A 26208-nucleotide genomic window follows, 5' to 3' on the forward strand; every position below is an offset into this window, starting at 1 on the left:
TTGTTTATCTTTTCAAGGAACCAGCTCCTGGATTCGTTGATCATTAGAATTATGCTTTTAGTCTCTATGTCTTTTAATTCTGCTCTAATCTTGGTTATTTCTTTCCTTCTACTTGCTCTGGGCTGTCTTTGTTGTCCTTTAGTTCTTGTAGATGTAGGGTTAGATTGTTTGTTTGAAATACTTCTATCTTTTTTAGGTATGCCTGTATCGCTATGAACTTCCCTCTCGGGACTGCCTTCACTCTGTCCCATAAGTTTTGGGTTGTTGTGAGTTCATTTTCATTTGTTTCCAGAAACTTTTTGATTTCTTCCCTAATTTCATTATTGACCCATTCATTATTTAATAGCATGCTATTCAATCTCCATGATTTTGAGTGTTTTGGATTTTTTCCTTTGGGGTTGGTTTCTAGTTTCAGTCCCTTGTGGTCTGAGAAAATGCTTGGTATGATTTCAATTTTCTTGAATTTGTTGAGGCTTGTTTTGTGTCCTATCATGTGGTCTATCTTTGAAAATGTTCCGTGTACACTTGAAAAGAATGTGTATTTAGCTTCTTTGGGATGGAGGGCTCTGTATATATCAGTTAAGTCCATTTCATGTAGGGTATTATTCAATGCCACAATATCTTTGTTGATATTTTGTTTGGAAGATCTGTCCATTTTTGACAGTGGGGTGTTAAAATCCCCCACTATAATTGTGTTGCTGTCAATATCTTTCTTGAAGTCCTCTAAGATTTTCTTTATGTATTTTGGTGCTCCTATGTTGGGTGCATATATATTTACAATATTTATGTCTTCTTGGTGGATTCTTCCCTTGAGTATTATGAAGTGACCTTCTGGGTCTCTCTTTATGGCCCTTTTTTGGAAGTCTATTTTGTCTGATATGTGTATTGCTACCCCGGCTTTTTTTTTTCCTGTCCATTTGCTTGGAAAATTTGTATCCAGCACTTCACTTTCGGCCTGTGCACGTCTTTTATCCTGAGGTGGGTCTCTTGTAGGTAGCATATGTGTGCTACCATTCAGCTATTCTATGTCTTATCATTGGAGCATTTAATCCATTTTTGTTTAAGGTTAGTATTGATAGGTACTTATTCATTGCCATTTATGTATGTGTGTTCCTCTCTCTCTTTTCCTTCCTTTCCTTAAAGCAGTCCCTTTACCATCTCTTGCAGAGCTGGTTTGGTCGAGGTGTATTCTTTTAGACTTCTTTTGTCTGGGAAGCTCCTTATTTGGCTTTCTATCTTGATTGAGAGCCTTGCTGGGTAAAGTAGCCTTGGTTGCAGGCCTCTGGTTCTCATTACTTGGAATATTTCTTGCCATTCTCCCCTGACTTGGAGTGTTTCCATTGAGAAGTCTGCTGATAGCCTTATTGGGGCTCCCTTGTATGTTACTTCCTATTTTTCCCTTGCTTCCTTTAATATTCTTTCTTTGTCTTGAAATTTTGCCATTTTAATTATGATGTGTTTTGAGATGGGTCTCTTTGGGTTCCTCTTGACTGGGACTCTCTGTGTTTCCTGGATTTGTGTGACTTTTTCTCTCACCAAATTAGGGAAGTTTTCCATTATTACTTTTTCAAATATGTTTTCTATCCCTTGCTCTTCTTCTTCTCCTTCTGGTATCCCTATGATACAGATATTATTATGTTTCATGTTGTCTTGCATTTCCCTTAATCCCTCTTCATTCTTTCTGAGCCTCTTTTCCTTTTCTTGCTCTTTCTGCATGCTTTTTCTACTTTGTCCTCCAATTTGCTGATCCGATCTTCTGCTTCACTGAGCCTGCTTTTGATTCCTTCTGCTGTGTTCCTCAGTTCAGAAATTGTATTCTTCATTTCCTCTTGGCTCTTGTTGATAGTTCTTATTTCCCTTTTCATTTGATATAGTTTGCAGTGAGTTCATTGTAGCTTCCCTATAATTTCTGGTAGCTCATTGTGAGCTCATTGAGCTTCCTAATAATCATTGTTTAGAACTTAATATCTGATGGTTGAGTTGCCTCTATTTCATTTAGCATTCTTTCTGAGGCTTCCTCCTTTCCCTTCATTTGGGGATTGTTTCTTTGTCTTCTCATTGTTCGTGAGACTCTTCTTGTTAGCCTCTGTTTCTTAAACTGATCTGTTCTGGTTCCCTGTGTTTATGGTGTGAACTTCTGTGGTAGAATACCTGTGAGACTCAGTGGTGCAGTCTCCTTCAGGTGTCCTGGTGTTCACAGCTTCCCCCTACTCTTTTTTGTGATTAGTTGGAAGAGAAAGGCAAAATGGTTTAAGACAGCAAGACAGTATTCTATGATATTTACAGTAGCAGCCAGTAGAGAAGAGATGGGAGATCCTTTGGCTATGTATAGTGTTAATTGTGATCTTCCACCCCACTAGCCACATTTTAGAAAGGAAGGAAAGAAGATAAGATTCTTATTGGGGACGAAAGGATTGTTAGTTGGATCTAGAAAGCTGTGAGGGTGTGGGAGGTCAGATTCTGAGGTAGGGTGGGAATAAAGAATAGTAAATAGGAGTAGTGTGTAAAAGAATAGAGATAACCCCTACAATAATAGAGTTCAGGAAATTGAGAAGTGGGCTGAGATCTGGGAAGGGTGTTGTGTAGTATTTACAATTGTATGAAATACATCTTATTTACAGTAATATTAAAGCAACAATCATGTGGCAGAATCTATGAGATCTAGACAACAAGAATAAGGAGTATAGAACCTTGAGGGGTGTACTAATGGAACACAAATGAAGGACAGTAAATTATCAACACACTGTGAATGAGATAACAGGGGGAACTTATCAAACAATGGTATAACCAGCCAAGCAAAGAAGATTGTACAGAAAGAAAAAGAATACAAAAATACTATTAAAATAAAAATGTCAGAGAAGTGAGAAAAAGATAATACAAATTTGCAGTAACTTGAAGGCTCAAAAAAAAAAAGGGAAAAAAAGCAGAAGATGGAATTCAGGAGAGACAAATTTGGAGTGGAAGGAATAGCACTAGGATGAAAGGAAGAGAAACATAAGGAATTGAGAGATACAAAAATAAGAAGAATTAAAAAATTAAAAGTTACTTAAAAAAAACAAGATGAAATCAAACAATCAAACAACAACAACAGGCAAAAAAAAAAAGCCTTCTTGTTGCTTTTAAACTGGGCAAACCAGTTTTTCTGGTCTCACTGGCTTCAGCAGGCTGAGGGATGATTGGAATGCTTTTCACCCTTCCCAGTCAGAACTCAGTCAGTCTCTTGAGTACTGCCCCCAGGAGCGCTCTGCCCACAGCCAATCTGATGCTTCCGGTTCATGGTGCAAGCTCCGGGTATCAAGAGGGGTTGCGTCCTTTCCCCAATTTCCCTGCTGTGGGCTCCAGGAACTCTCGAAGCACAGCGTCTTTTCTGGGTTTACAGTGTGAGAGTCGGGAATCCCAAAGGGGTGCGTGCTTCCCCAAGTTCACCATCACAGGCTCCAGAAACCTGGGAATGCCTGTGTCCTTCCCTTGTTCAGGGTTGTGGAGTCTGGGTCATCCACAAAACCACACTCTCACTGGGTTGGGGGTGCGGGCACAGGGCCAGGCTGCCCTTGGCCGCACAGGCTGGGGCACTTACTCTTCCCAGGGCTATGTGTGGGTGTTCACAGCCCCTGTGTGATTGTCCCTCAGTCTCACTCCTCTCTCTGTGCCTTCAAGCAACAAGGCCCGCCCCCGCCTTCTGCTCAATCTTAGTTTTCCGGGGAGGGAGCGGTGACTCCGCTCTCCTGGGTGCCCTAAGGCAGACCCGGGAGCACCCTGGCCTGGGGGCTGCAACTTCTCTGGTCCCCTCTCTGATCCCTGGGCCCTTATCCTGAAGCCATCTCCTTACCATCTGGTTTTTCAATGTCCACTATAATTTTTGATGTCCTGTTTTCATAAATGTTGTGATATCGTTGGCCCCTTGCTCTGTTCCTCAGCAAATGGGCTAGTTTCTCTCCCGTGCACAGGGGAAGAAGATTACGCTCCCTCCAACAATGCCACCATCTCCCCCAAGATCAGATTATTTATTTATAGTAATTTTATTGTTCATAGGTTCGATCTTTTTCCTTAAGTCCCTTTAATATTTCATATAGTAATGGTTTGGTGATGATGAATTCCTTTAGTTTTTTTCCTGTTTGGAAAGCACTTTATCTGCCCTTTGATTCTAAATGACATTTTTTGCTGGTTAAAGCAATCTTGGCTGTAGGTCCCTGCTTTTCATGACTGAATATTTCTTGCTAATCCTTTCTATCCTGCAAAATTTCTTTTGAGAAATCATCTGATAGACTCATGGGAACTCCCCTGCAGGTAACTAAACAGCTTTTGTCTTGCTGCTTTTAAAATTCTCTTTATCTTTAACCTGTGGCATTTTAATTATGATGTGTCCTGGTGTGGTCCTCTTTGTATCCATTTGTTTGGGACTCTCTGTGCTTCCTGGACTTGCATGTCTATTTCCTTTACCAAATTAGGGAAGTTTTCTTTCATTAATTTTTCAAATAGATTTCCAATTTCTTCCTCTCTCTTTTCTCCTGGAACCTCTATGATGTGAATGTTGGAATGTGTGAAGTTGTCCCAGAGGTTGCTTACACTATCCTCATTTTTTTTTATCTTTTTTCTTCTTGTTCTGATTTTTTTTTCTTGCTTCCATACGTTCCAAATCATTGATTTGGTTCTCAGTTTCATCCACTCTACTGTTGTTTCCCTGTAAATTGTTCTTTATTTCAATTAGTGTATCCTTCATTTCTGACTGGATCTTTTTTATTGTTGTTGAGGTCCTCACTAAATTCCTTGATAACCAGTTTTGAACTCTGCATCTGATAGATTGCTGATCTCTATTTTGTTTAGTTCTTTTTCAGTTTTCACCTGTTCTTTCATATGGACCATGTTTCTTTGTCTCCTCATTTTGGCAGCTTCCCTGTGTTGTTTCTATGTATTAGGTACAGCTGCTTTGACTCTGTGTCTTGGTAGTGTAGCCTAATGTAGTAGGTGTTCTGTAGGGTCCAATGGCACAGCCTCCCATATCACCCAAGCTGTTTATTTGAGGTGTGCCCTTTGTATTGGCTAAGTATACCCTCCTCTTGTAGTTGAGCCTTGATTGCTGTTGGCAGATCAATGGGAGAAATTTATCTAGTCCAGTTAGTTGCAATGACTGGCTGTGATCACTGACCACCAACCTTCACCCTCTGTGGAGGATCAGCTGTGAAGGGGCCAGGTGGTGGTGCTCTGACATAGCTTGTAGCTGTCCATGAAGTGTGCAGGCTCTGGGGTTTCCTGAGTGAAGCAGGCCAATGTTAGCTCCCACCTGGGTTTGTCCAGGGCCATCCTGCATGACCTATAAAGCAATCTGGGATGGCTGCTACTTCTGGGCTTAGAGGTCCCCAGGCAAAGCCAAGCTGTGAATCTAGGCTGCCTGCTGCTAGTGCCATGCCTGGGGCCACTTAGCAAGTTATTTGAAGGCTGGGGGCTTACTGTAGCCAGCTGTTGTTTGTCTGATAAGGATTTAGGAAGTTGTAAAGCATGAGCCTAGACCAGCCATTCATATAGAAAAGTCACAGTTAACATTTTGGGTGAGTGTGTATTTTGGATCTGATGGATTCTCAGGGGATCTCCAGGGCAAGGCATACAATGTTAGCAAGTTTGATGGAATCTCGCTTTGGCACCCACCTGCTGACTCTGTGGCTCTGTGAGGAGAGGCCTCAGAAAAGGTGTAATGGCTTCTGCTTGCCTTTTTGTCTGGGAGAAAGCTATTCCCCAGCTACTGCTTTGATACCAGACACTTCATTTCCTCCTTGTATGCAACTGGTACTTTTCAGGCTGCTACCCTGGTACAGGAACTCAGAGGGAGTGAGTCAGAATAAGTCCATGTATGGGTTCTTTAAGGAGAACTGCTTGGGACTTCAGTAATTTCTCCCACCAACTGAATCCCCACTAGTTTTTGCAGCCAGAAGGTATGGGGACTTATCTTCCTGGCACTGGAACCCTTGGCTGGGGGGCTGGGACTCCTCACTCCCAACATATCCCTTCTGAATTTTTATCCAGTACATGTGGATGTGGGACCAGGATGTTCCACATCTCCACCTCTCCTACAAGTCTGGATGGAGGTGGTTTCTTTAATTCCATAGTTGGCAGACTTCCATTCAACTCTTTTTTCTGATGGTTCTGAGTGATGGTTGTTCTATATTTTAGCTGTAATTTTGATGTGGTTGTGTGAGGAGGTGAGCCATGTTTACCCATGGCACCATTTTGACTGGAAGTCGGTTTTGCATATTTTTTAACTCAAATGAACGAACTTATACTAAACAATTATCCCTCTTTTTGCTTTTTTAACTCAATATCATATTTCTGAGAGACATGCACTATCTTTCATTCACTTTCAATGTTGTGTAATATTCTTCTGTAATAACATCCATAATTTATTTTACTGCTAATGGATATTTGGGTAGTTTCACTTTTCTTTTTGCCACTATTAACAGTGTTGTTATGAATGTTCTTATACATCTCTCCCAGGGCATAAATGCTAGAATTTTCTAGGTACATATATATACAGGAGTAAAATACCTTAATTAAAGGGAATGCATATCTACAACTTATTAGATAAGGCCAAATTGTTTTGCAGAATTGTAGCACTAATTTCCATTCCCACTAACAGTTCATGGGCATTTCTGTTATTCCACATTCTTGCCAAGACTTGACATCACCAGATGTGCCCAGCCTGGTGACTGGGAAATGGTGTACCATTGTGGTTCTCATTTTTAGCTCTTTTATTACTAGTAAAGCTGGACAGCTTTTCATATGTGTTTTTGTCATTTGGATTTATCCTGCAATGAAGTGCCTATTCATATCTTTTTTTTAACATTTTAAAAAATATTTTATTTATTTATTTATTTATTTATTTATTTATTTATTTATTTATTTTAGAGAGGGAAGGAAGGGAGAAAGAGAGAGAGAAACATCAATGTGTGGTTGCTGGGGGTCATGGCCTGCAACCCAGGCATGTACCCTGGCTGGGAATTGAACCTGGGACACTTTGGTTCGCAGCCCGCGCTCAATCTACTGAGCTACGCCAGCCCAGGCCTATTCATATCTTTTGCATATTTTTATTGTCATCTGACCCTTACTTACTGATTTCTTTAAATATTTGGGCATTAACTGCATTGATTATATTTGTTTGAAATACCATCTCCTAGTTTATGCTTGATGTTTCACTTTTTATGGAGTCTTTTGATAAGCCAAAATTCTTAATTTTAATGTAGTCATAATATCAAAATTTGTATTTATGTTTAGTAATTTTTATGTTTTGATTAAGAAACGGTTCCCTATCCCAAGAATATAAAGGGGGTCTATATGGTCTTCTCGAGGTTCTATAATTTTGTTTTTCACATTTACATATTTAATCACCTAGAATTGATTTTTGCATATGGTATGTATAGGATTCCAATTTTTTTTCCCATATAAAAAATGACTGCCCTAGCATACTGACTTCTACACTTGATTTTGGTGTATATTAGCTATATGTGTGGAGTAGTTTCTGGGCTTTCTGTTCTGGTTCATTGATCATTTTGTCTATCTGTATGCAATATGAGACCCATGTATAAGAATTCCTAATCTAGGAATCTTATTGTTATTGGAATCTTAGGAAAAAATTCCTAAGAATACTTTTATCAAGCCTTCTTAATTTTTTGTTCAGAAGAATCTCATTATCCTTGGCTTTTGCTTTTCCATATGAATTTCACAATCAGCTTTGTAAAGTTCTTTAACACAAGTTCATTAAACAAAACTTTGGGATCTTCCTTAGAATTGCAGTGACTCTGTAGATCAGTTAGGTACAAGTGACATCTTTTAAAATGTGAGTTTTCTAATACAGGACATTGTATATCCATTTATTTAGGTCTCTTTATTGGCTTTCATGAAAGACAATCTTATATATCTTTGGTGACATTTATTCATGAATATTTTAAACATTTTAATAATTATAAATAAATAAATGGTATAAATATTAGTTTCTACTTGTTTTTTGATATATAAAAATATACTTTTTAAATGTTGATTTTGAAAAAAAAACATTGATTTAGAATCTGAGAAACTAGCTAAACTGTATTTCTAATTATTTATCTATAGTGATAGTTTTAATTCATTCTTCCCGTCCTTTATCATTTCTTTTTCTTGCCTTTCTGCATTTTCTGAGACCACTAGTGAAATGTTGAAGAAAAGATGCTTTCAAGATTGCATCAAAATTATAAGGTTTGCTGTAGGTTTTTGAGCAGGTTAAGAAAGTTGTCTTTCTATTCCTAGTTTGTCAGAATTTGATATGATGGGTGTGAAATTTTATCAAATCATTTTTCATCAATCGAGATGGCCATGATTTTTCTACTTTAGCCTGTTTATGTGAAGAATTACATAAATTGGTTTTCTAACCTTAAAACAATCTTATATTCCTGAGATAAACCCAAAATGTATTACTGGATTTATTTCTTTCTACAGGATTTTGTGGAACCTTCTGGACAGTGAAACTATAGAAATTTTAAATTATTGATTCAATGGCCCTGGCTGGGTGGCTCAGTTGGTTGGAGCATTGTCCTGTACACCAAAAGTTTGTGGGCTTGATCCCCAGTCAGGGCATATATGTAGGTTGCAAGTCTGATTCCTAGTTGGGGTATGTACCAATCACTGTTTCTCACATTGATATTTCTCTCTCTCTCTCTAAAATAAAAAAATATATCCTTACCTGAGGGTTGAAAATATTGATTCAATGTATTTAATGTTTATATAGCATTTAAGGATCATTTCTTCTTTATTAAAAATGGTTCTTCAAAATTTCCTCTTATTACTTTTTATGCATCTATAGAATCTGCATTACTGTCCCATTTTTAGTCCTTAGAGCAAGCATGCTCTAAGGAAAATTTTTCATGCTTACTCTTCTTAGATGAATAAATTTTGGTTTTATTGATTCTCTTATATATTTGTTTCTACTTCATTTTTTCTTTGCTATTTATCTTAATTTATTCTGTCATTAATTTTCTAACTTCTTACTTTTTATACTTCTTTTTTTCCCACTTTTTATACCTCTTAATGTTCAAGCCTTTCTTCTTTCCTTATAGTATGCTATTAGGCTATAAATTTTCCTGAAAGTACCAGTCTGGCTTCACACACACACACACACACACACACACACACACACATTCTTATGTTATTCTAATAATCTGAGTTTTAAATATTTTCTAACTTCCATTATGATTTTTTCTTTGAGCTATAACTTAGGCTTATACATGTCTTAATTTGTAAACCTGTGCAAGTTTTCCAGGTTCTTTATTGTTGTTCATATCTAACTTAACTGTGTTGTGACTAGAGAATGTAGACAGATAGAATACTTTGAAATGTCTTGAGGATTGCTTTATAGACTAGAACTTAAATTTTATAAATGTTCAAAACACATTACTTCAAAACAGTACATTCTGCTTTTATTAGGTTAACTGTTCCACATATGACTATTAAACAAAGCCAAATTGTCGTATGTATTAGTTTGCTAGAGCTGCCATATTTATTCTCTCAAAATTCTGAAGGTTAGAAGTTAAAGATTAAGGTGTCGTAGTGTTGGTTTCCTCTGAGGCCTCTCTTCTTGGCATGTAAGATGGTCATTTTCTCCCTGTGTCTTCACATCATCTTTCCTCTGTGTCTGTGTCTTAATATCCTATTCTTATAAGGACATCATTAGATTAAGCATCACCCAGGGGACTTCATTTTAACTTAATTAACTCTTTAAGACTCTCTCTTCAAATATGGTCACATTCTGAGGTACTGATGGTTAGAACTTCAACATATAATTTTTGGGGGTCGGGGAGAGCAGACATAACACTATATTTTTTAAATTCTTTATATTCATAAAAAATCTTCCCTTGCTTCATTAGTCAGTTACTGAGAGAAGCATTCAAATCCTCCACTGTGATAATGGATTTTCTATTTCTCTTAAAGTTCTGTCCATTTTTGCTTCATATATTTTGAGGCTATGTTATTAATGTATATGAGTTTAGAATTTTTATAGCTATTTGGTGCATTGAACATTTTATTATTATATAGCTACCCTTTGGTAATGCTTTTTATCTTGTGTGTTTTTTGTCTGTTTAAATATATATTAGCTTTATTTTTGTTAAAATTTGTGTGGTAAATGTGTCATCCTTTAATTCTCAACTATTTTGTCCTTATGTTCTTTCATGTGTTTTCAGTCTGATACTATTTTTCTTTTTAACAGATTATTAAGTCCCTTGTATTTCTTATAATTAATGTTTTTTAAATTGTTAATACCAACTTATTCTTTTGCGAGAGATAGTATAGCATAGTCTTTAAGAGAACAAACTCTAAGAAATACTGACCCGGTTTGAATACCAAATTATATTGCTACCTGTGTAACTAGGTAGTAACTGTATAACTACTTGAAGTACTCTTTGCTTTAGTTTCCATTACCATAAAGTAGCTATAATAATAACTCTACCTTGTAGTGTTGTTATTAAGCAAATTAATGTACATAAAGTGCTGAGAATAATGCTGGGCACACAACAGGATATATATATATATATTTATATGTGTGTGTGTATACACATATATCCTCTTATTATTTCCTTATTATAATTATCACTTTACTACTTTTTGTTTTCCTTTTCTTTCTTTTGTATTGTTAGAATATGTTCTTTTATATTCCATTTATTTCTCCCCTCCAGTTTTAAAATTCTATTCATTGTTCATTCTTTTAGGGGTACCCTAGAAATTTATCAAGTATACTTAAGTTATCAAAGTTTAAAGTTAATTTTTATCTTTACCCCCTCTTGAAAATACTAGAACTTTACAGCACTTTAACTCTGATCATCCTTATTTTGATTTATACACTATCATTTAGTCTAGTTTTATCTTAATTTTAAACCTCATGAATTATTATTCTTGCTTTATATAGTCAATAATAATTTAGTTTTACACACATATCTATTATTTTCTTTACTAATCATTTATTTTTACAACATAAATTTTCAATCTGGTAACAATTTCTGCTTGAATTATAGCTTTTAAATTTTGTCTACTGATGCCGCTATTTCTGTTTTTATTGTCTGAAAATACTCATATATCATGCTTTAAAAAATAAATGTAACAATAATAGGTTTTGTCAACAAATTTAGATTGATAGATATCTTCTTTTAGCATACTGAAAATAAAATGCCATAGCTTGTAGCTACCATATTTACTATTGCAAAGTAAGACTGCTTTTAAAACCATTGTCTTTGGTGTTCTTCAATGTTAAGATGCTTTAAATACAAGTTTCTTTTTAATTTGTCCTGGCTGGTTCTTAAATCTGTGGATTGATGTCTTTCATCAGCTCTAGGAAAATTTCAGCCATTATATCTTTAAATATGCCTCTACTCTTCATTTCTTTATGAAAGTCTTATTAGATATAAGTTAGACCTAATCATTCTATTCTTCATGTCTTTCTTTTTTAATAAAGATTATTTATTGATTTATTTATTTTTTAGAGAGGGAAGGGAAGGAGAAAGAGAGAGAGAGAGAAACATCAATGTGCGGGTGCTGGGGGTCATGGCCTGCAACCCAGGCATGTGCCCTGACTGGGAACCGAACCTGCGACACTTTGGTTCGCAGCCCGTGCTCAATCCACTGAGCTACGCCAGCCAGGGCTTCTTCATGTCTTTTAACCTCTTTTATTCTGCTTATTTGTTTCTCTGTGTTACATTATGATTCACCTCCTCAGACGTCTTCCATTTCACTAATTCTCTCTTTAACTGTTAAACCCATTCATAAAGTTTTTAAAACTTTGGATGTTTTAATCACTAGAAGTTATTTTTTATTAATTTCAAAATTTATTTTATCATTTAAAAAACAAATCTCTTTTTAATATATTCTGTATCCAGTGAGTACAGGATTTGAAGTCTTTCTGGGTCTGATTTGGCCTTCTGTTATTCCTACTGGCTCTCGCTCAGTATGTATTGTTTCTATGTGTACTTTTTCCTCAAGAGCACTCATGCGCGAGCGCTCTCTCTCTCTCTCTCTCTCTCACCCCCACTCCTCCTGTCCATCCTCCTTCTCCTTCTTCTCCTCCTATATCCTAGTTCCTATCTCTCCTATTTGCTTTTACTATGAGGTCATGTTTCTTAAAATTTTTAGTGATTCTTTGAGGCCTAGTTTGGTGGGGCCATTAATTTCTGCTAGTTCCTTGGGAGCACATCTTACGCTGGGCCATTTTAAATGAAATTATCAGCGGAGCTTTCTTAGAACACACAGGTATTATAAATTTGGTCCATCAATTTGTCTGCTCATTGGCTTGCCACTAAACATTTTTTAGGGGAACTCTTTCTTCCCTCAATTCAACACCAAAACTCAAGACTAACAAATTTCCTTGTAGATTAGAAGTATGGTGAATTAAAGAGACCATAACCTTTAAGGTATTAGGTTTATGTAGGGAGCTTCCTATTAGATTCTTCACCTAAGCAAACTCTTGGTTTTGATCTCTCCCCCAACCAGGGCCTTATATGCAATTGTGCACAGCACTAATCTAGGGGGCATTTTTCATATAATTATATACTATAGTCTATATGACATATATAGTGGGCCTATTCTCATTCCCACAAGATGGTAAAAACTAAACCAAGTTCATCAATTGTCTCAAACTGAAAGCTGAGTTAAGCACTTTGGTTTTATATTTCTACAACTGATGGAACTTAAATGAAGAATAAAGACAGTGTTTCCTCCCTGCTGAAGTCCTCAATAGCTTATGCATTGTACTGATTTGCCAATCATCATTTCAATTAAAATATACACCACTTGACCCATTAAAGAAAACATAGTATGATAGGAGGGTGCTTATTGCTTTGCTTTGTTTATTTTTAGATTTGGACTTTCCAGTTGTTCTCCAGCCTACAAATGCAAATGAGAAAACACAGCTTATCAGAGAAGGAGCTCGAAGTTATTGCACAGACTCTTAATACTGAGCCCTTGGAGGGTCCACAGCACTTCCTCTTGGTTCAACCATGTCTCCAGATGGTCATGGGGAGAGGATATGGGGCATGGGATGCTGTGAACTTTTCCACATTTGTACTTTATTTTTAGGCTAGGGAAAGATAACTTTCCCTACATAACTTTCCCAGTACGCAGACTTACTCTTTGAGTAGAATTCCTAATGAAACATTCCATTTCAGCAAATAAAGGCCTGAAGAATTGTTTTATGCTTCTTGCATGAGGTAAGACAGTGGCACTGGGCAGGCTTTGTGAGCCTGCCCTTTATGTGAGCCAGACCTCACTCCTTACATACTAAAATAGTATTCCAAAACAGAGGCTGCTTTTCATCCATGTAACTAAATGCAATAATCATATCTGCCATAAATATCATCAGCATAATATACATTAGAATTTAGGAGGCATGTTTCATGTGTAGAGATTTTTCCTTGTCAATATTCAATATGGCTACAGAAATATTTCAAGGGGCAGAAAGAAATTATTAAGTAAAAAAAAAAACATATTGTTTTAAAGCATATTTTTGAAAGATTAAAAGTTTTAATTTACTGAAACTGACAAGTAAAACCAGAAAGAAACACGTTTCTTGTGTGCTTTTAGATGTGCATAAAAAAAACAAAAACAAAAACCCCAAATTGGTTAAATGTTATAAATGATCCAGAAAATCATTCTGAGCCCAAATTAGTCCCAAACAATGTGTTGACAATTTTTAAGCAAAAATAATTTCTGTACAACTGACCTAGATTAGCTTGACTAAAGAAAAAACAAACAAACAAACAAACCATGAGGTAAAGGGTAGAATTCTAAATTCTATAGCCTAAATTGAGAGGCATATCATTTATCCCATTTTTGGTGGGATTAATTACATTGGCCAGAAAATGTTTATCTTCATGCATGTTAAACATTTAACCTTAGAGGTCATCTTTGCATTTATTTATTTGATCCTAATATTCATTATGTGGTGGAATCAATGTGCTATTTCTGAATAGTACAACAACAAGAGTGCTTGTTTTTCCAGGTCTTTCTTAGATCCTTATATAACATTGCATTTTTCAAGATCTTGTTATGTTTTATATGATATTATGAAATGCCATTTTCTTTTTTCTTTCTCTCTTATTCCCCTACCACCAAATTATAGTTAATTGAGATAAATATACTTTGTGGAAGTTGGTGTGATACCTCTAACTGTTCTGATGTTATTAAAACTCTGCTCTAACTCTTGAGTTGCTGGATTTTTCTTCTTTTTTTTTTTTAATCAAAATAATCAAGTAGAAAGAGGCCTGGTATAAAAGTTAAGAAACTTTCTAAAAGTTAAGAAACTTTCCCGCTAATTAGTCCTTTGACCAACTAAGATGAGAATAATATGGCTAATCTCTCTATGACTGTTTTCATATCTGCTGTCATCTTCAATAAGACCATGTGAAAGAGGTAAGGTGAAAGAACTCTGAAAAGTCAAGTGTTTAGCAAATATAGCAGTCTTACACCTATTTGTATATGTTGGTACACACAGAAAAATGTAATGTGAACTTCTTATGTATATAAACTCTCACCAAACAAGACTCATGAAGATATCCAATACTATCAGTCCCAATGAAGAGCTCAGAACTTGAGACAAATAGCCCCAATTGTGGATAATTGGATCCACTACATTTCCTTCCCAAGGACTGAAAGCAAAGGTCAGGCCTATTTTTGAGTAACAATCTGCACATAACAAAGCTCACCTTTTCTTTCTCTCCTAGACCTCATTTTTCTCTGTCACATGAAATGTTTTACTTCCACTCCCAGCTTGTCCAGAGAGCTGGTGCAAGAGCGTCTTAGATGAGAACAGGGCATGAATTAGATTCAGAATCAGATGGTGAAATTAAATTCCTGAATGGGTCCTGACCAATATTTCCCACAAAGGACTAGTTTCTAGTTACAATGATGTATGGCAAATGCAAGCACATGAATGCCTATAAATGAGAAAATTAATTTCACAGAATATCCTGAGGAAATTAATACACACAGACGCAAGGATCAACTCTTAGTCTGAGGAGGGGCCACTTAAACATCTGTGGGAGTCAATAGGTGCTGTCATCTGGAATCACCAGCAGTTATTCTGAACTCACAAGTGTCTTAACAGAAAAACATCAAGGAAATAAGGTACATGTTGCCCGTGATCTTTAGCAATGGTTGCATTGCCCTGGTTCATGCAGGCTCAAATGAACCACCAACTTCAGTGGCTCATTACCTGATCCTGGCCTCCAGGCTACTAGAATAGGAGATTTCACATAAAGTTTCATAGGTCATCCATTCATCCTTTGCCATCTTACATTAGAATATTAAAAATACACATTTTTATTTACCAAAATATACATTTCTTAATTTTTTGAGAATAAATGACATTCTATTTCAAATGATACATAGGCTAAAACACATTTGACGTGGCCTAGCCTGGAAACACACTTACCTGGCAATGCACTGCCTGAACTTCTGATATATGAAGAGAGTTCCAATTAAGGCTATATAATCTCTGTGGTAGATACCTTGGTATTACCTATGGTAATAATGGCCCAAGATGTACATGTTCTAATCCCCAGAAGCTATGAATATATCACCTCTTGTGGTAAAAAAGGACTTTGCAAATGTGATTATTAAGAACCTTGAGATAGGAAGATTATACTGGATTACCCAAGTGGGCTCAATCTAATCACATGGGTCCTTGAAAATGGACAACACTACCTGGCTGTGGAGGAGAGATGTCACTATAGAGAATGGTCAGGAAAATGCAATTGAAGATCCAAGAATGGTCAGAGGTATGACAAAGGTGGAAGAGAAAGGGGGCCATGAGTCAGGGTATTCAGGCAACCTCTAATAGCTAAAAACCTCAAGGAAATGGATTCTCCTCTAGAGCCTCCAGGAAGAAACACAGCACAGTCACCACCTTGATTTTAGCTTAGTACACCATGTCAAACAAACTTCTGACCTCCAGAAGTTGAATGCTGAATCAGTGCTCCTCACTTGTTTGTCCATTGTCCTTCTTACTCTATATTTCTGTTTATTCACTCCTTCATCCTGAGTCTCTTTAACTTCATTTTCTCCATCGTCCCTTTCTCTTTCCTATTTCTCAGTACTCTATCTCCATCCCTGTATCCTCTCCCCTTTTCAACTCCTACCTTTCTTCCATTTGACCCTCATTTCTGTTAGTCTCCCAATCTCTCTGCTCACCACTGTCAACTTTATACCTTAAATCATTTACTGGTCTTCTAGATAAACTGAACTATTGTAAATATACCCCATTTTATCGGGGAGGGAGAGATTGGAAATAGTCTGGTAGCAGAATATTCTTAAAGGAATGTCTTTTCCTCTCTCACTTCAAACACAAATAATCACAATGCTAATAGGCAAAGAGGGAACAAAAATACTTTTCAAATAATTCTCTGAGTGTATTAACAAATAGAAATAATTTACAGTGACCACATTCATTCTTTGAATGTATAGAAAGGTAATTTATGGAAACATTAATTTTGTTTTGTCCTTAGTAGTTTAGAAGACTCAAAAGAATGAGGGTTCTACTACAGTGTTTCATCTTAAAAAGGTCACTCTTGTTAGTATAATCTTAACAGGTAAAAAAAAAAGGGTAGTCAGACACCTGGAAAATAACCACCCAGGCTTTTGTTGAGGAGCTTGGGCTGTTAGAAGGGCCATTAGAAAGGTGTGTGCTGAAATTTGAGGAGGACAAGTATCCCCCATCATGAGTGGCTTCTAAACTAAAGATGGGTTTGGGAGTTCTTTTGGTGGAGAGGGGGGCAGTGTTCCCAGAGTAGCCCAGACTTGTGCCCCTACAGGGAAGAGCCTCTATGATGAGAAAACACTTGGAAACTCAGGTGAGAAAATGCAGTCACAGCTTTGCAACCATATGAAAGATTTCTGTGCCCACATCTGGCCCTTCAAAGGAGTCAAACAAGTTGGACACGGAGACCTTAGGGAAAAAACAGGCTGGGGCAAGATAAGGGGCTTGAAACTCAGGAGGACAGAGACATAGACCCTTGCAGGCCCCTTAACCAAAGGAAAGGGAGAGACTCTCAAAACCTGACTGAGGTAAATTTTTTTCTGCCATAATAAACTACAGCTCTGATTCAGAGTGATATTAATTTAGAACATGGATTTTTTTCTTAAATGCCATTTCTCCATAGGCTTTACCAGTCACCCTACCTAGAATTATAATTTTCCTGCCTCACCCCTTCTCTATTTTTTTCTCTCTTAGTACCTTCCACCAACATACTTTTAATCATGATTATTGTCTATCTCCCACACTACAAGGACAAACATTTTTGTCTGTCTGTGTGTCCTGCTGAATTCTTGGTGATTAAAACAGTGCCTGACATGGGACAGACGTTGGGGAACACTTGTAAAATTAGTAAATTAACCTGTCATAGAAAAGAGAAATCCCTACTTCTAGAAAAGCAAAAGCTACTAGAATCCTGCTTTTAGGGAGGCTTAGCATTGAATTAGTGGAAAAATTAATATGTTAGCTTGAAACCCAATCAAACCTCTGACCCAATTACAGTTTCTACAGCCTTCCCTCCCTTCTCATTGATTTAAAGACAATTGTGCATTTCCAGGGCACCAGTCCTCCAAGCAGAGAAAGCCTCATCATCATCTCCAAAAGCACTCCTTTTCCAGCGTGCAGCTTTCCTAAGCACCTGTCATACTAGACTTCATTTTATTTCTGAGCAATTCTAGACTACGAAGAACCAACAATTTAGACTATACTTAGATAACCAGTTTCTGTAAAACAAATCCATTTCTAAATTATAGATGGCTCAAATTAGCAGTGATTTCCAGAGCTATCAATAGATCTCTCATCTGTATTTTATATGGTGCTAAAAACACAGTAGGAAATGAATAAATACTTATTGGTTAATTGATTAATTCTCACAACATATGCCATTTCTTAGAAAAGCCTTTTTCCAAAAGGATATGAAAACATCTTCAGTGCGAAACAACCTTTTGGAATTTTTAGGGTTCTAGGGTTGTCCCCAAGAAGCAAAACTAAATTCTTAGAATCAAATCAGCAGTTATTAGACAGCTGTTAACACATTCTTCTCACCACTGGGCTGCCAATTGAGTTTTCTAATAGCTGAAAATCCAGTTATCAGCTTCTCCAATGCTTGACAGCCTTGTTCCCAGGTCCAGAAAGAGGGAATCTTACCTAGTGAGGGATGTTTTTTTCCTTTTACTTCTGAGTAATCTGCTCTGATGTCCAAGTCTCTCCACTCCTGAGATATCCAAATTCATCTTTATTCAAAGTTTCATCTACAACATACTTTCCTTCCTGGTGAAGAATAATTGGGGGAAATTTTTTAGGGCAGATTTTTACTTTAATAATGAAATTTCAACATTTTCCTAAAGTGTTTTAGAATAATCTATTTGTATGTATGTATTAACTATTTACTAAACTGTCATTTTTAAGACTATTTATTATAATTTTAGAAAGCAGTATTTTAAAACTAATCTAGGTTTAAAACTAACAAATGAGAGGGGACTTCCAGCCAAGATGGAGGCATAGATAGATACACTTTGCCTCCTCGCACAACCAAAAGAAGGACAACAACAAATTTAAAAGCAAAAACCAACCAGAACTGCCAGAAAATTGAACTGTATGGCAATTCAACAACCAAGGAGCTAAAGAAAAAACACTCATCCAGACTGGTAGGAGGGACAGAGATAGGCAGCTGGAGTGGCGAGGACTCATGGCAAGGCACCAGCTGGAGGACATGGGCAGGAGAGGTGGTGGCTGGCTGACCAGGCAGTCCCACATTTGCATGTGGATAAACTGGGAAGAAAAATGGGAGCAAGACAGGTCATGCAACCCAGGGTTCCAGCACGGGGAAATAAAGCCTCAAAACCTCTGACTGAAAAAACCTGCGGGTCTTAAGGCAGCAAGAGAAATTCCCAGCCTCACAGGAGAGTTTGTTGGAGAGACCCATGGGGTCCTAGAACATACACAAACCTACCCACTTAGGAATCAGCACCAGAAGAGTCCAATTTGCTTGTGGGTAGTAGAGAAAGTGACTGAAAGCTGATGGAGAGCAGAACAAGCAGTACTGTTTCCTCTTGGAACTTTCCATCACATACAGCACCACAACTCAGGGACATGGGTTGCCCCACCCTGGTGAATACCTAAGGCTCCGCCCCTTACTACAAAACAGGTGGCCCAAATGAAAAAAACAGATTGAAGCTCCAGAAAAAATACTAAAAATATTAAGTGATGAAGAGATACCCAACTTATTAGATACAGAGTTCAAAACACTGGTAATCAGAATGCTCACAGAAATGGTTGAGTATGGTCACAAAACAGAGGAAAAGGTAAAGACTATGAAAAGTGAAATAAAGGAAAATGTACAGGGAACAGTGATGGGAGGGAAATTGGGACTCAAATCAATAGCTTGGACCTGAATGAAGAAATAAACATTCAACCAGAACAGAATGAAGAAAGAACAATTCGAAAAAATGAGGAGAGGCTTAGGAACCTCTGGGACGACCTTAAACATTCCAACATCTAAATCACAGAGGTGCCAGAAGGAGAAGAGGAAGAGCAAGAAATTGAAAACTTCTTTGAAAAAAATAATGAAAGAGAACTTCCTCAATCTGGCAAACAAACAAACAAACAAACAAACAGACTTCCAGGAAGTCCAGGAAGCTCAGAGAGTCCCAAAGAAGTTAGATCCAAGGAAGCTCACACAAAGGCACATCATAATTACATTACCCAAGATTAAAGATAAAAAGAGAATTTTAAAAGGAGCAAGAGAAAAGGAGACAGTTACCTGCAAAGGAGTTCCCATAAGACTAGCAGCTGATTTCTCAAAAGAAACCTTGCAGGCAAGAAGGGGCTGGAAAGAAGTATTTGAAGTCATGAAAGGCAAGGAACTACATCCAAGATTGCTCTATCCAGCAAAGCTATCATTTAGAATTGAAGGGCAGATAAAGTGCTTCCCAGATAAGGCAAAGGAGTTAAAGGAGTTCACCATCACCAAGCCCTGATTATATGAAATGTTAAAGGGACTTATCTAAGAAAAAGAAGATCAAAAATAAGAACAGTAGAATGACAACAAACTCAAAACTATCAACAACTGAACCTTAAAAAAAAAAAAAAAACTAGGCCAAAACCAAACCAAGGAAACAACTAGAACAGGAACAGACCCAGAGAAATGGAGATCACATGGAGGGTTATCAGTTGGGATGGGGAGGGGAGAGAAAGGTGGAAAAGGTACAGAGAATAAGAAGCATAAATGGTAGGTACAAAATAGACAGGAGGAGGGTAAGAGTAGTATGGGAAATGGAGAAGCCAAGGAACTAATATGTATGACCTAAGGACAAGAACTAATGTTGGGGGGGGAGTAAATGCAGGTGGGAGGGGAGTGCAGAGTGGAGGGGAATGAAGGGGGGAATGGGACAACGATAATAGCATAATCAATAAAACATATTTTAAAAAAGTAACAAATGAGAGCCATCAGGCAATGAAAAATATTGTCTATATTGATTAAATTTTTAGCATAACAGTTCCATATAAAATACCTTCATTTCAAAAGTTTATTGTAGTTGGCATGGAATTTATTTTTAAACAATATATAGTATACTAGGATATTAATTTTTAACCACAACAATTTTACCTGATTCATGTCATAAGAGGATTAAGTTTTAAAATAAAAGAAAAATTATTCATTCCCTACTTATTTTCTGCTTTTCTTAGTGCTCTCTCTTACCTTTCTCTCACATTCCTTCCTCAAAACTAAAAGATTTGAAAGAAGGTGGAAAGTGATGACTTTTAGGATCATAGGTACATTTGTATTTGAAAAAGATGGTTCTTTCATAAACTAAAAATATGTCAAATGAATAATAATAACTAATTAGTTATTAGTAATAACTAATAATAACTAATAGTTATAACTAATAATAACTAATAATAACTAATAGTGCTTCATATCTGATACTTCTCTAAGAGATATATATTGGTTTTATATATTTTATATTTACATATTCACTTAATACAACAACTTATAGGACAAGTACTATTGCCATTATTATCATTCCCCATTTTTCAAACTAAGAAACTAAAATACAGAAAGGTTAAGTAACCTGGCCTATCACTCATCTCTCCATAATACAAATGGCTCCTGTTAACCTCCTTAAAGGAGGTGAGCAGCTGGGGATTGCTTTAACAGTGTGGGGGTTGACTGTGGGAGCAGGGGTGGGGAGGGTGTCCTGGGCAGAGGAGGGCAAAGTGGGAAAAATTGGGATACCTGTAATAGAATAACCTGTAATTTAAAAAATCTTTTGATATAGTGATTTGGCATATAAGTGAGGATTTAGTTTTACTTAATAATACAGTCGACCTCCATTATTCACAGATTCTGTATTTTCAAACTTGACTGCTTGCTAAAATTTATCTCATGGTCATTCACAGACATACATAGAATGACAAGAAATTCAAGTTTCCCAGCTAAGGTTGAATAAGGTAATGCTCTGCCTTCTTGTCTTAGCTTTCTTACTATAAACAAGTGCCATAGGGGTTGTGTGTGTGTATGTCCTTTTTGTTGGTTATTTCACTGTGTTAAATGTTTAAAGGCATAGCGCTGAAGTGCTGCCTAGTGTTCCTAAGTGTAAGAAGTTATCACGTACCTTAGGGAGAAAATACATATGTTAGATAAGCTTCTGTTGGCTGTGGGTTCAATCTTAATGAATCAATAATATATGCTAAATACCATGTCTAAACAGAAACACATAAAACAAGGTATGTATCGATCACTTAATGAAAATGTGAATGGAGGCTCACAGGAACTTAACCCTATATTTCTTCTAGGAGCAATAGTTCAGTACTCACTACATCAGTGTTTATGGTGATTTCATAGAACCTAATTACTGCAAGTAACAATAATCAACTGTACCTCCCCTAGAGTTGTACAGAATGGTTCCCTTTCCAGTCTCAGAAACAATCTCTGTGGTTTCTCATAAATATCCTTCTTGGACACAGTGTATATTTACAGAGAGCCACAGATGAGAAATCAGTAAACCTGAGTTCAGCCCTACATCGCAATCAGAGGATCATCCTGAAGAAATCCATCTGTCTGTCTATCTATCTATCTATCTATTTATTTATTGGTAGAGCTTCCTGATCCTCAACCAAAAGGAAGAACTTCCAAGTTATTTCATCTACATATGTGTAAGGTACCTTTCAAGCTGAACAATGGCTTTTATCTTCAAGTCTCAGGTATCTTTTGGGGAGCGTCATTGTTAACAAATTCTAGGAATTTGATCTTTGGATTCTAGAGATAAGAGAGTTCCCTTTAATAAATGGAACATTCTGTTACTCCCAGAATGTCCTGGTCATTGTCTGACATAGTCTGATACCCAAAGCCACCTTTCAGCTTCCTTCCTCCCAGGAAGCAGGCCACTAGTCCGGTCTCTCTAATTCAAGTGTTCAGTTGGGGACAGGAAGACCAAATATTACTAAGGAGGGAGTCCTAGCTGGTGACTCAGGAGATCTGAAATCTCATCTGTGGTTGTGCAACTCTGTTATTCAAGGTAAGTCATTTCACATCTTTGGGTATCAGTTCCTCCATTTTTAAACAATTATTATTAGATGCTGTATTAGATGACAATTACTTGACTAGATGCTCCACACATTATACAAAATAATTTGTATACAGTTAAATAAAAATGTAAACAATACCAAAGAGTACAGAAAATAAAGCAAAATTCTCTTTCCTTACCATCCCTTTATTATTTTGCTAAGGTTACCATAACAAAATACCACAGACTGAGTGGCTTAAACCATGGAAATTTATTTTCTCATAATTGTAGAGGCTAGAAGTGCAAGGTCAAGGTGTCAGCAGGTTTGTTTTTTTATGAAGCCTCTCTCCTTGGCTTGCAGATGGTTGTCTTCTTAACATGTGCTCGCACTGTCCACTTGCTTTTTGAAAAATCATATTCCCAGAGCCTTCTTACCTCCTGACAGAACTAGGTAGGCCTAGGAGGAATGGAAAATCACCAGGCAGGAAAATACACTGTGGAAAACTGTAGCCTGGGAAAATGCCTGCCTGGGAAACTGCCTGCCAACCCTAACCCAGGACAAATAGACACCCAGCTAAGATTGGGTTTGGGGTCAGTCTATCTGGCATAACAGGATGCAGCTTTAACCCGAGGCTGATGAGATGGTATCAAGAACAATGGTCAGCAGAAATGGCACCCAGCAACCAGCTCTAGCCAATCAGACTCTGACACCCCAACCAGTTACCCTTTGCAGGTTTTTGTGCTTAAAACCCTGCACCTAAGAACAACCGAGCCAGTCTTAACCTCCCTTGGTTGGCTCCTCAGCCTCCCTTGGTTAGCTTCACTTTCCCCTCTTATTCCCCGCTAACAAACCCTGCTCCTTGGCTCGCTGCATCCGTCTGCCTAGTTTCTTGAGCGACTCTGACCTAACACCTGCCATCCCTCAATTTATCTTGATTGCTTTCTTGGCTACCTGTATCACTGTCAACCTGGGATTTGAGTTCCTTGGTTGCCTCCGCCCCCCCCCCTTTTTTTTTAAATCCTGTGTACTCCTCTTTCTTGGATTCTTATTTAGTTTTGCTAAAGTACATCTGTGGCAGCCACAGAGATTTGCTGTTAGATTCCCTTTCAAGAAAGAACTTAATGACCAGTTGCAAGGAGACTGGTTAACTGAGGGCCTCTAGGTGTTAATTCCTTCAGAGTCTGAGGTTGTCAGCCTCTGACCAATGACTGAACAAGGTGACTGGAGCAGGGTCTAGCCATTTCTGCCCAACTCAGGACTCTTCAAAGGGGAAATATTTGCTCTGCAGCTATCAAGGGGGCTGACAGAGACTGTCAGGCCTGAATCATTGTTTAATTGTTATCCCTACCTAATTGCATGTCCTCCCCTTTCCAGTCCACAGATGTTACTCCTCAGTAAAACTCTGTACTCTAGTTCTTTGTCAGCTTCTGCTTACTGGAGAACACAATTGGTATAACATCCTCAATTATTTTTAATTTGTTTCAGAAAGAAATCTTTGGATTTAAACTTTTCATTGGATTTATGGTACCTTGCAAGTATTAACTGTCTTCATATGTGATTGTTACTTTCATTGGTTATACAATTCTAGGTTCAAAATTATTTCCCCACAGAACTTTGGAGGTCTTGCTCTACTGTCTTCCAGTCTCCAGCATTGTTGATAAGTCTGTTCAAAATCCGGTTCTCATTCTTTGTAGTTAGCCTGCTTTTTGTTTGTTTTGTCCCCATCTTTGAAAGTTTTTAGGGTTTCATCTTTATCCTCAATGCTTTAAAATTTCACTAGGCTCTGACCAGGCATAGTTGTTTTCCATTCATCCTACTTGGATGTCCCTTTGAATCTGATGATTAATGTCTTTCTTCCCTGCATTGTCTTTGCTTTCTTTTTCTGGAACTGACTGGATAGGAATTGTGTCTTCTGGGCTAATTCTCCATGCTTTCACTTGAATGTTTCCTGTACTTTATATTCTGGTGTACTGAAGGACATTTTTCATTTTATCTTTTATAATTCTAAATCTGATCTTCAGCCATGCCTGGGTTATTTTTCACCTCAGCAATCACACTTGTAGTTTTCAAGAACTCAATTATTCTCTTTGTTGCTCCTTTCAATAACATCTTATTCTGTTTTTTACTGCTGCAATATTCTTAGGTGTCCTAGAGGATATCAATTAGCATTTAAAAAATAGTTCTATATTATTCCTTGTATTATTTTTGTTTCCTCCTGGCTCAGTTATATTGTTTATTTACCGTGGACTTTCTTTTTTCAAGTTGTTGTAGCCTCTCCCATGTCTGGTAGACATTTACTTATATTCATGAATAAAGGACTACATTGATTTGTAACTACAAAATTTGTGCCCATAAATGGGAAAGCCTGCTTGTCCCTAGCAGGCTTTGATGGTGCATGAGAGAAAACAGCCATGCTGGTCCAAGATCCCCCAAACTGGCAACTCAAGGAGGGATTCATTCTGGATAGACATTCTTACTCTCCATGTCTATTGTTATTAGGTGCTGCCTCTCTCCCCAGCCCTATACTCATCTCATGGGCTTTCCCCAGGTAAATTTACTCTGCTCAAACAGTTCTCCAGGCAGCTCAAGCTGAGGACAAATGCTACAGCAACTGCACAATGTTGTAAGCCTCTGACCTTCGTGCTGCTGCCTGTGTTCCAGTAGCCTCTTGGGAGCTCCTTGGGGAGAATGGTTCTGATTCTACTGGCTTCTAGAATGTGTATTCTGAGCTGTGGTTTTCCCCATTCTGGGCTATGTGTCTATACAATCTCATTTGCTTTCCACATCACAGAAATTAAAATATCAGGTTTGCTGATGGTACCTCATGTTGTTTTCCATGCTGCAAAAGACTTTTCTTTTTTTTTATATCTTTATTATCTCTTCATTGGGATCCTAGGGAAGAGGAGATGCAATTATACGTGCCTAAAAATAAGGCTAGAAGCCAGCCACCCTGTTGGCTTCATGTAATCTTGACCCCTGAACACATTTTGGGGTCCAGGGGTATGCATCTAACTGAAGCCAGAACAATGAGGAGTTTTGCAATCAGGACTGAGAAACAGAAGTAAGTCTCTAGTTAATAGATGCCTTAGTCCATATGGGTTGCTATAACAAAATAGACACCACAGACTGGGTGGCTTATAAACTATTTATTTCTCATAGTTCTGGAGGCTGAAAGTCCAATCAGGCTGCCAGCATGGTCAGGTTCTGGTGAGGACTCTCTTTCTGCTTGCAGACTTTTAAACTTCTCACTGTATCCTCACATAATAGAAGAGAGGAGGGATCCCTCTGGAACCTCATTCAAAACGGCACTGACCCTGTTTATAAGGACTCTGTCTTTCATGATCTAATCACCTCCCACAGATCCCCACATCCTAATATTATCAATTGGGCATTAGGTTCTCAAAACATGAATTTGAGGGAACACAAATACTAAATTTATAGCAATAGATTCTGAGGGATAAAGGTCAGAAACTTTTGGGGAGGAGCAGCACCATGTTTTCAATTCTGTACACTAGAGAGCATAAGAGAAGCTGAGAGGCACTGAAAGAAAAAGCATAAGGCCCAATTTTACTTGATCCTTGGTTTCGCTGGGACACACTGTATTTTTATAGTAAATGCCTCTCTTGCTTACACTAACTCATTGTGAATTTCTGTTACAAGTACAGAGC

The 26208-nt window shown here is 37.4% G+C and overlaps 1 protein-coding gene across 2 annotated transcripts in view; it reads left to right on the top strand.

The window, feature by feature from the left end:
- The window catches only part of DNAJC5B (DnaJ heat shock protein family (Hsp40) member C5 beta), a 117870-nt gene extending 103713 nt beyond the window's left edge, over positions 1 to 14157 (top strand). For both annotated transcript variants that reach the window (XM_045861339.1, XM_045861338.1), the window contains exon 6: positions 12862 to 14157. In XM_045861339.1, coding sequence (XP_045717295.1) covers positions 12862 to 12956 — 95 coding nt within the window. In that variant the 3' untranslated portion in view covers positions 12957 to 14157. The remainder of the gene's footprint in view (positions 1 to 12861) is intronic.
- The last annotated feature ends 12051 nt before the right edge of the window (positions 14158 to 26208 follow it).

The sequence above is a fragment of the Phyllostomus hastatus genome, unplaced genomic scaffold (assembly GCF_019186645.2).
Source record: "Phyllostomus hastatus isolate PE091 unplaced genomic scaffold, TTU_PhHast_1.1 phas_scaffold_21, whole genome shotgun sequence".
In the NCBI taxonomy this organism is placed as follows: domain Eukaryota; kingdom Metazoa; phylum Chordata; class Mammalia; order Chiroptera; family Phyllostomidae; genus Phyllostomus; species Phyllostomus hastatus.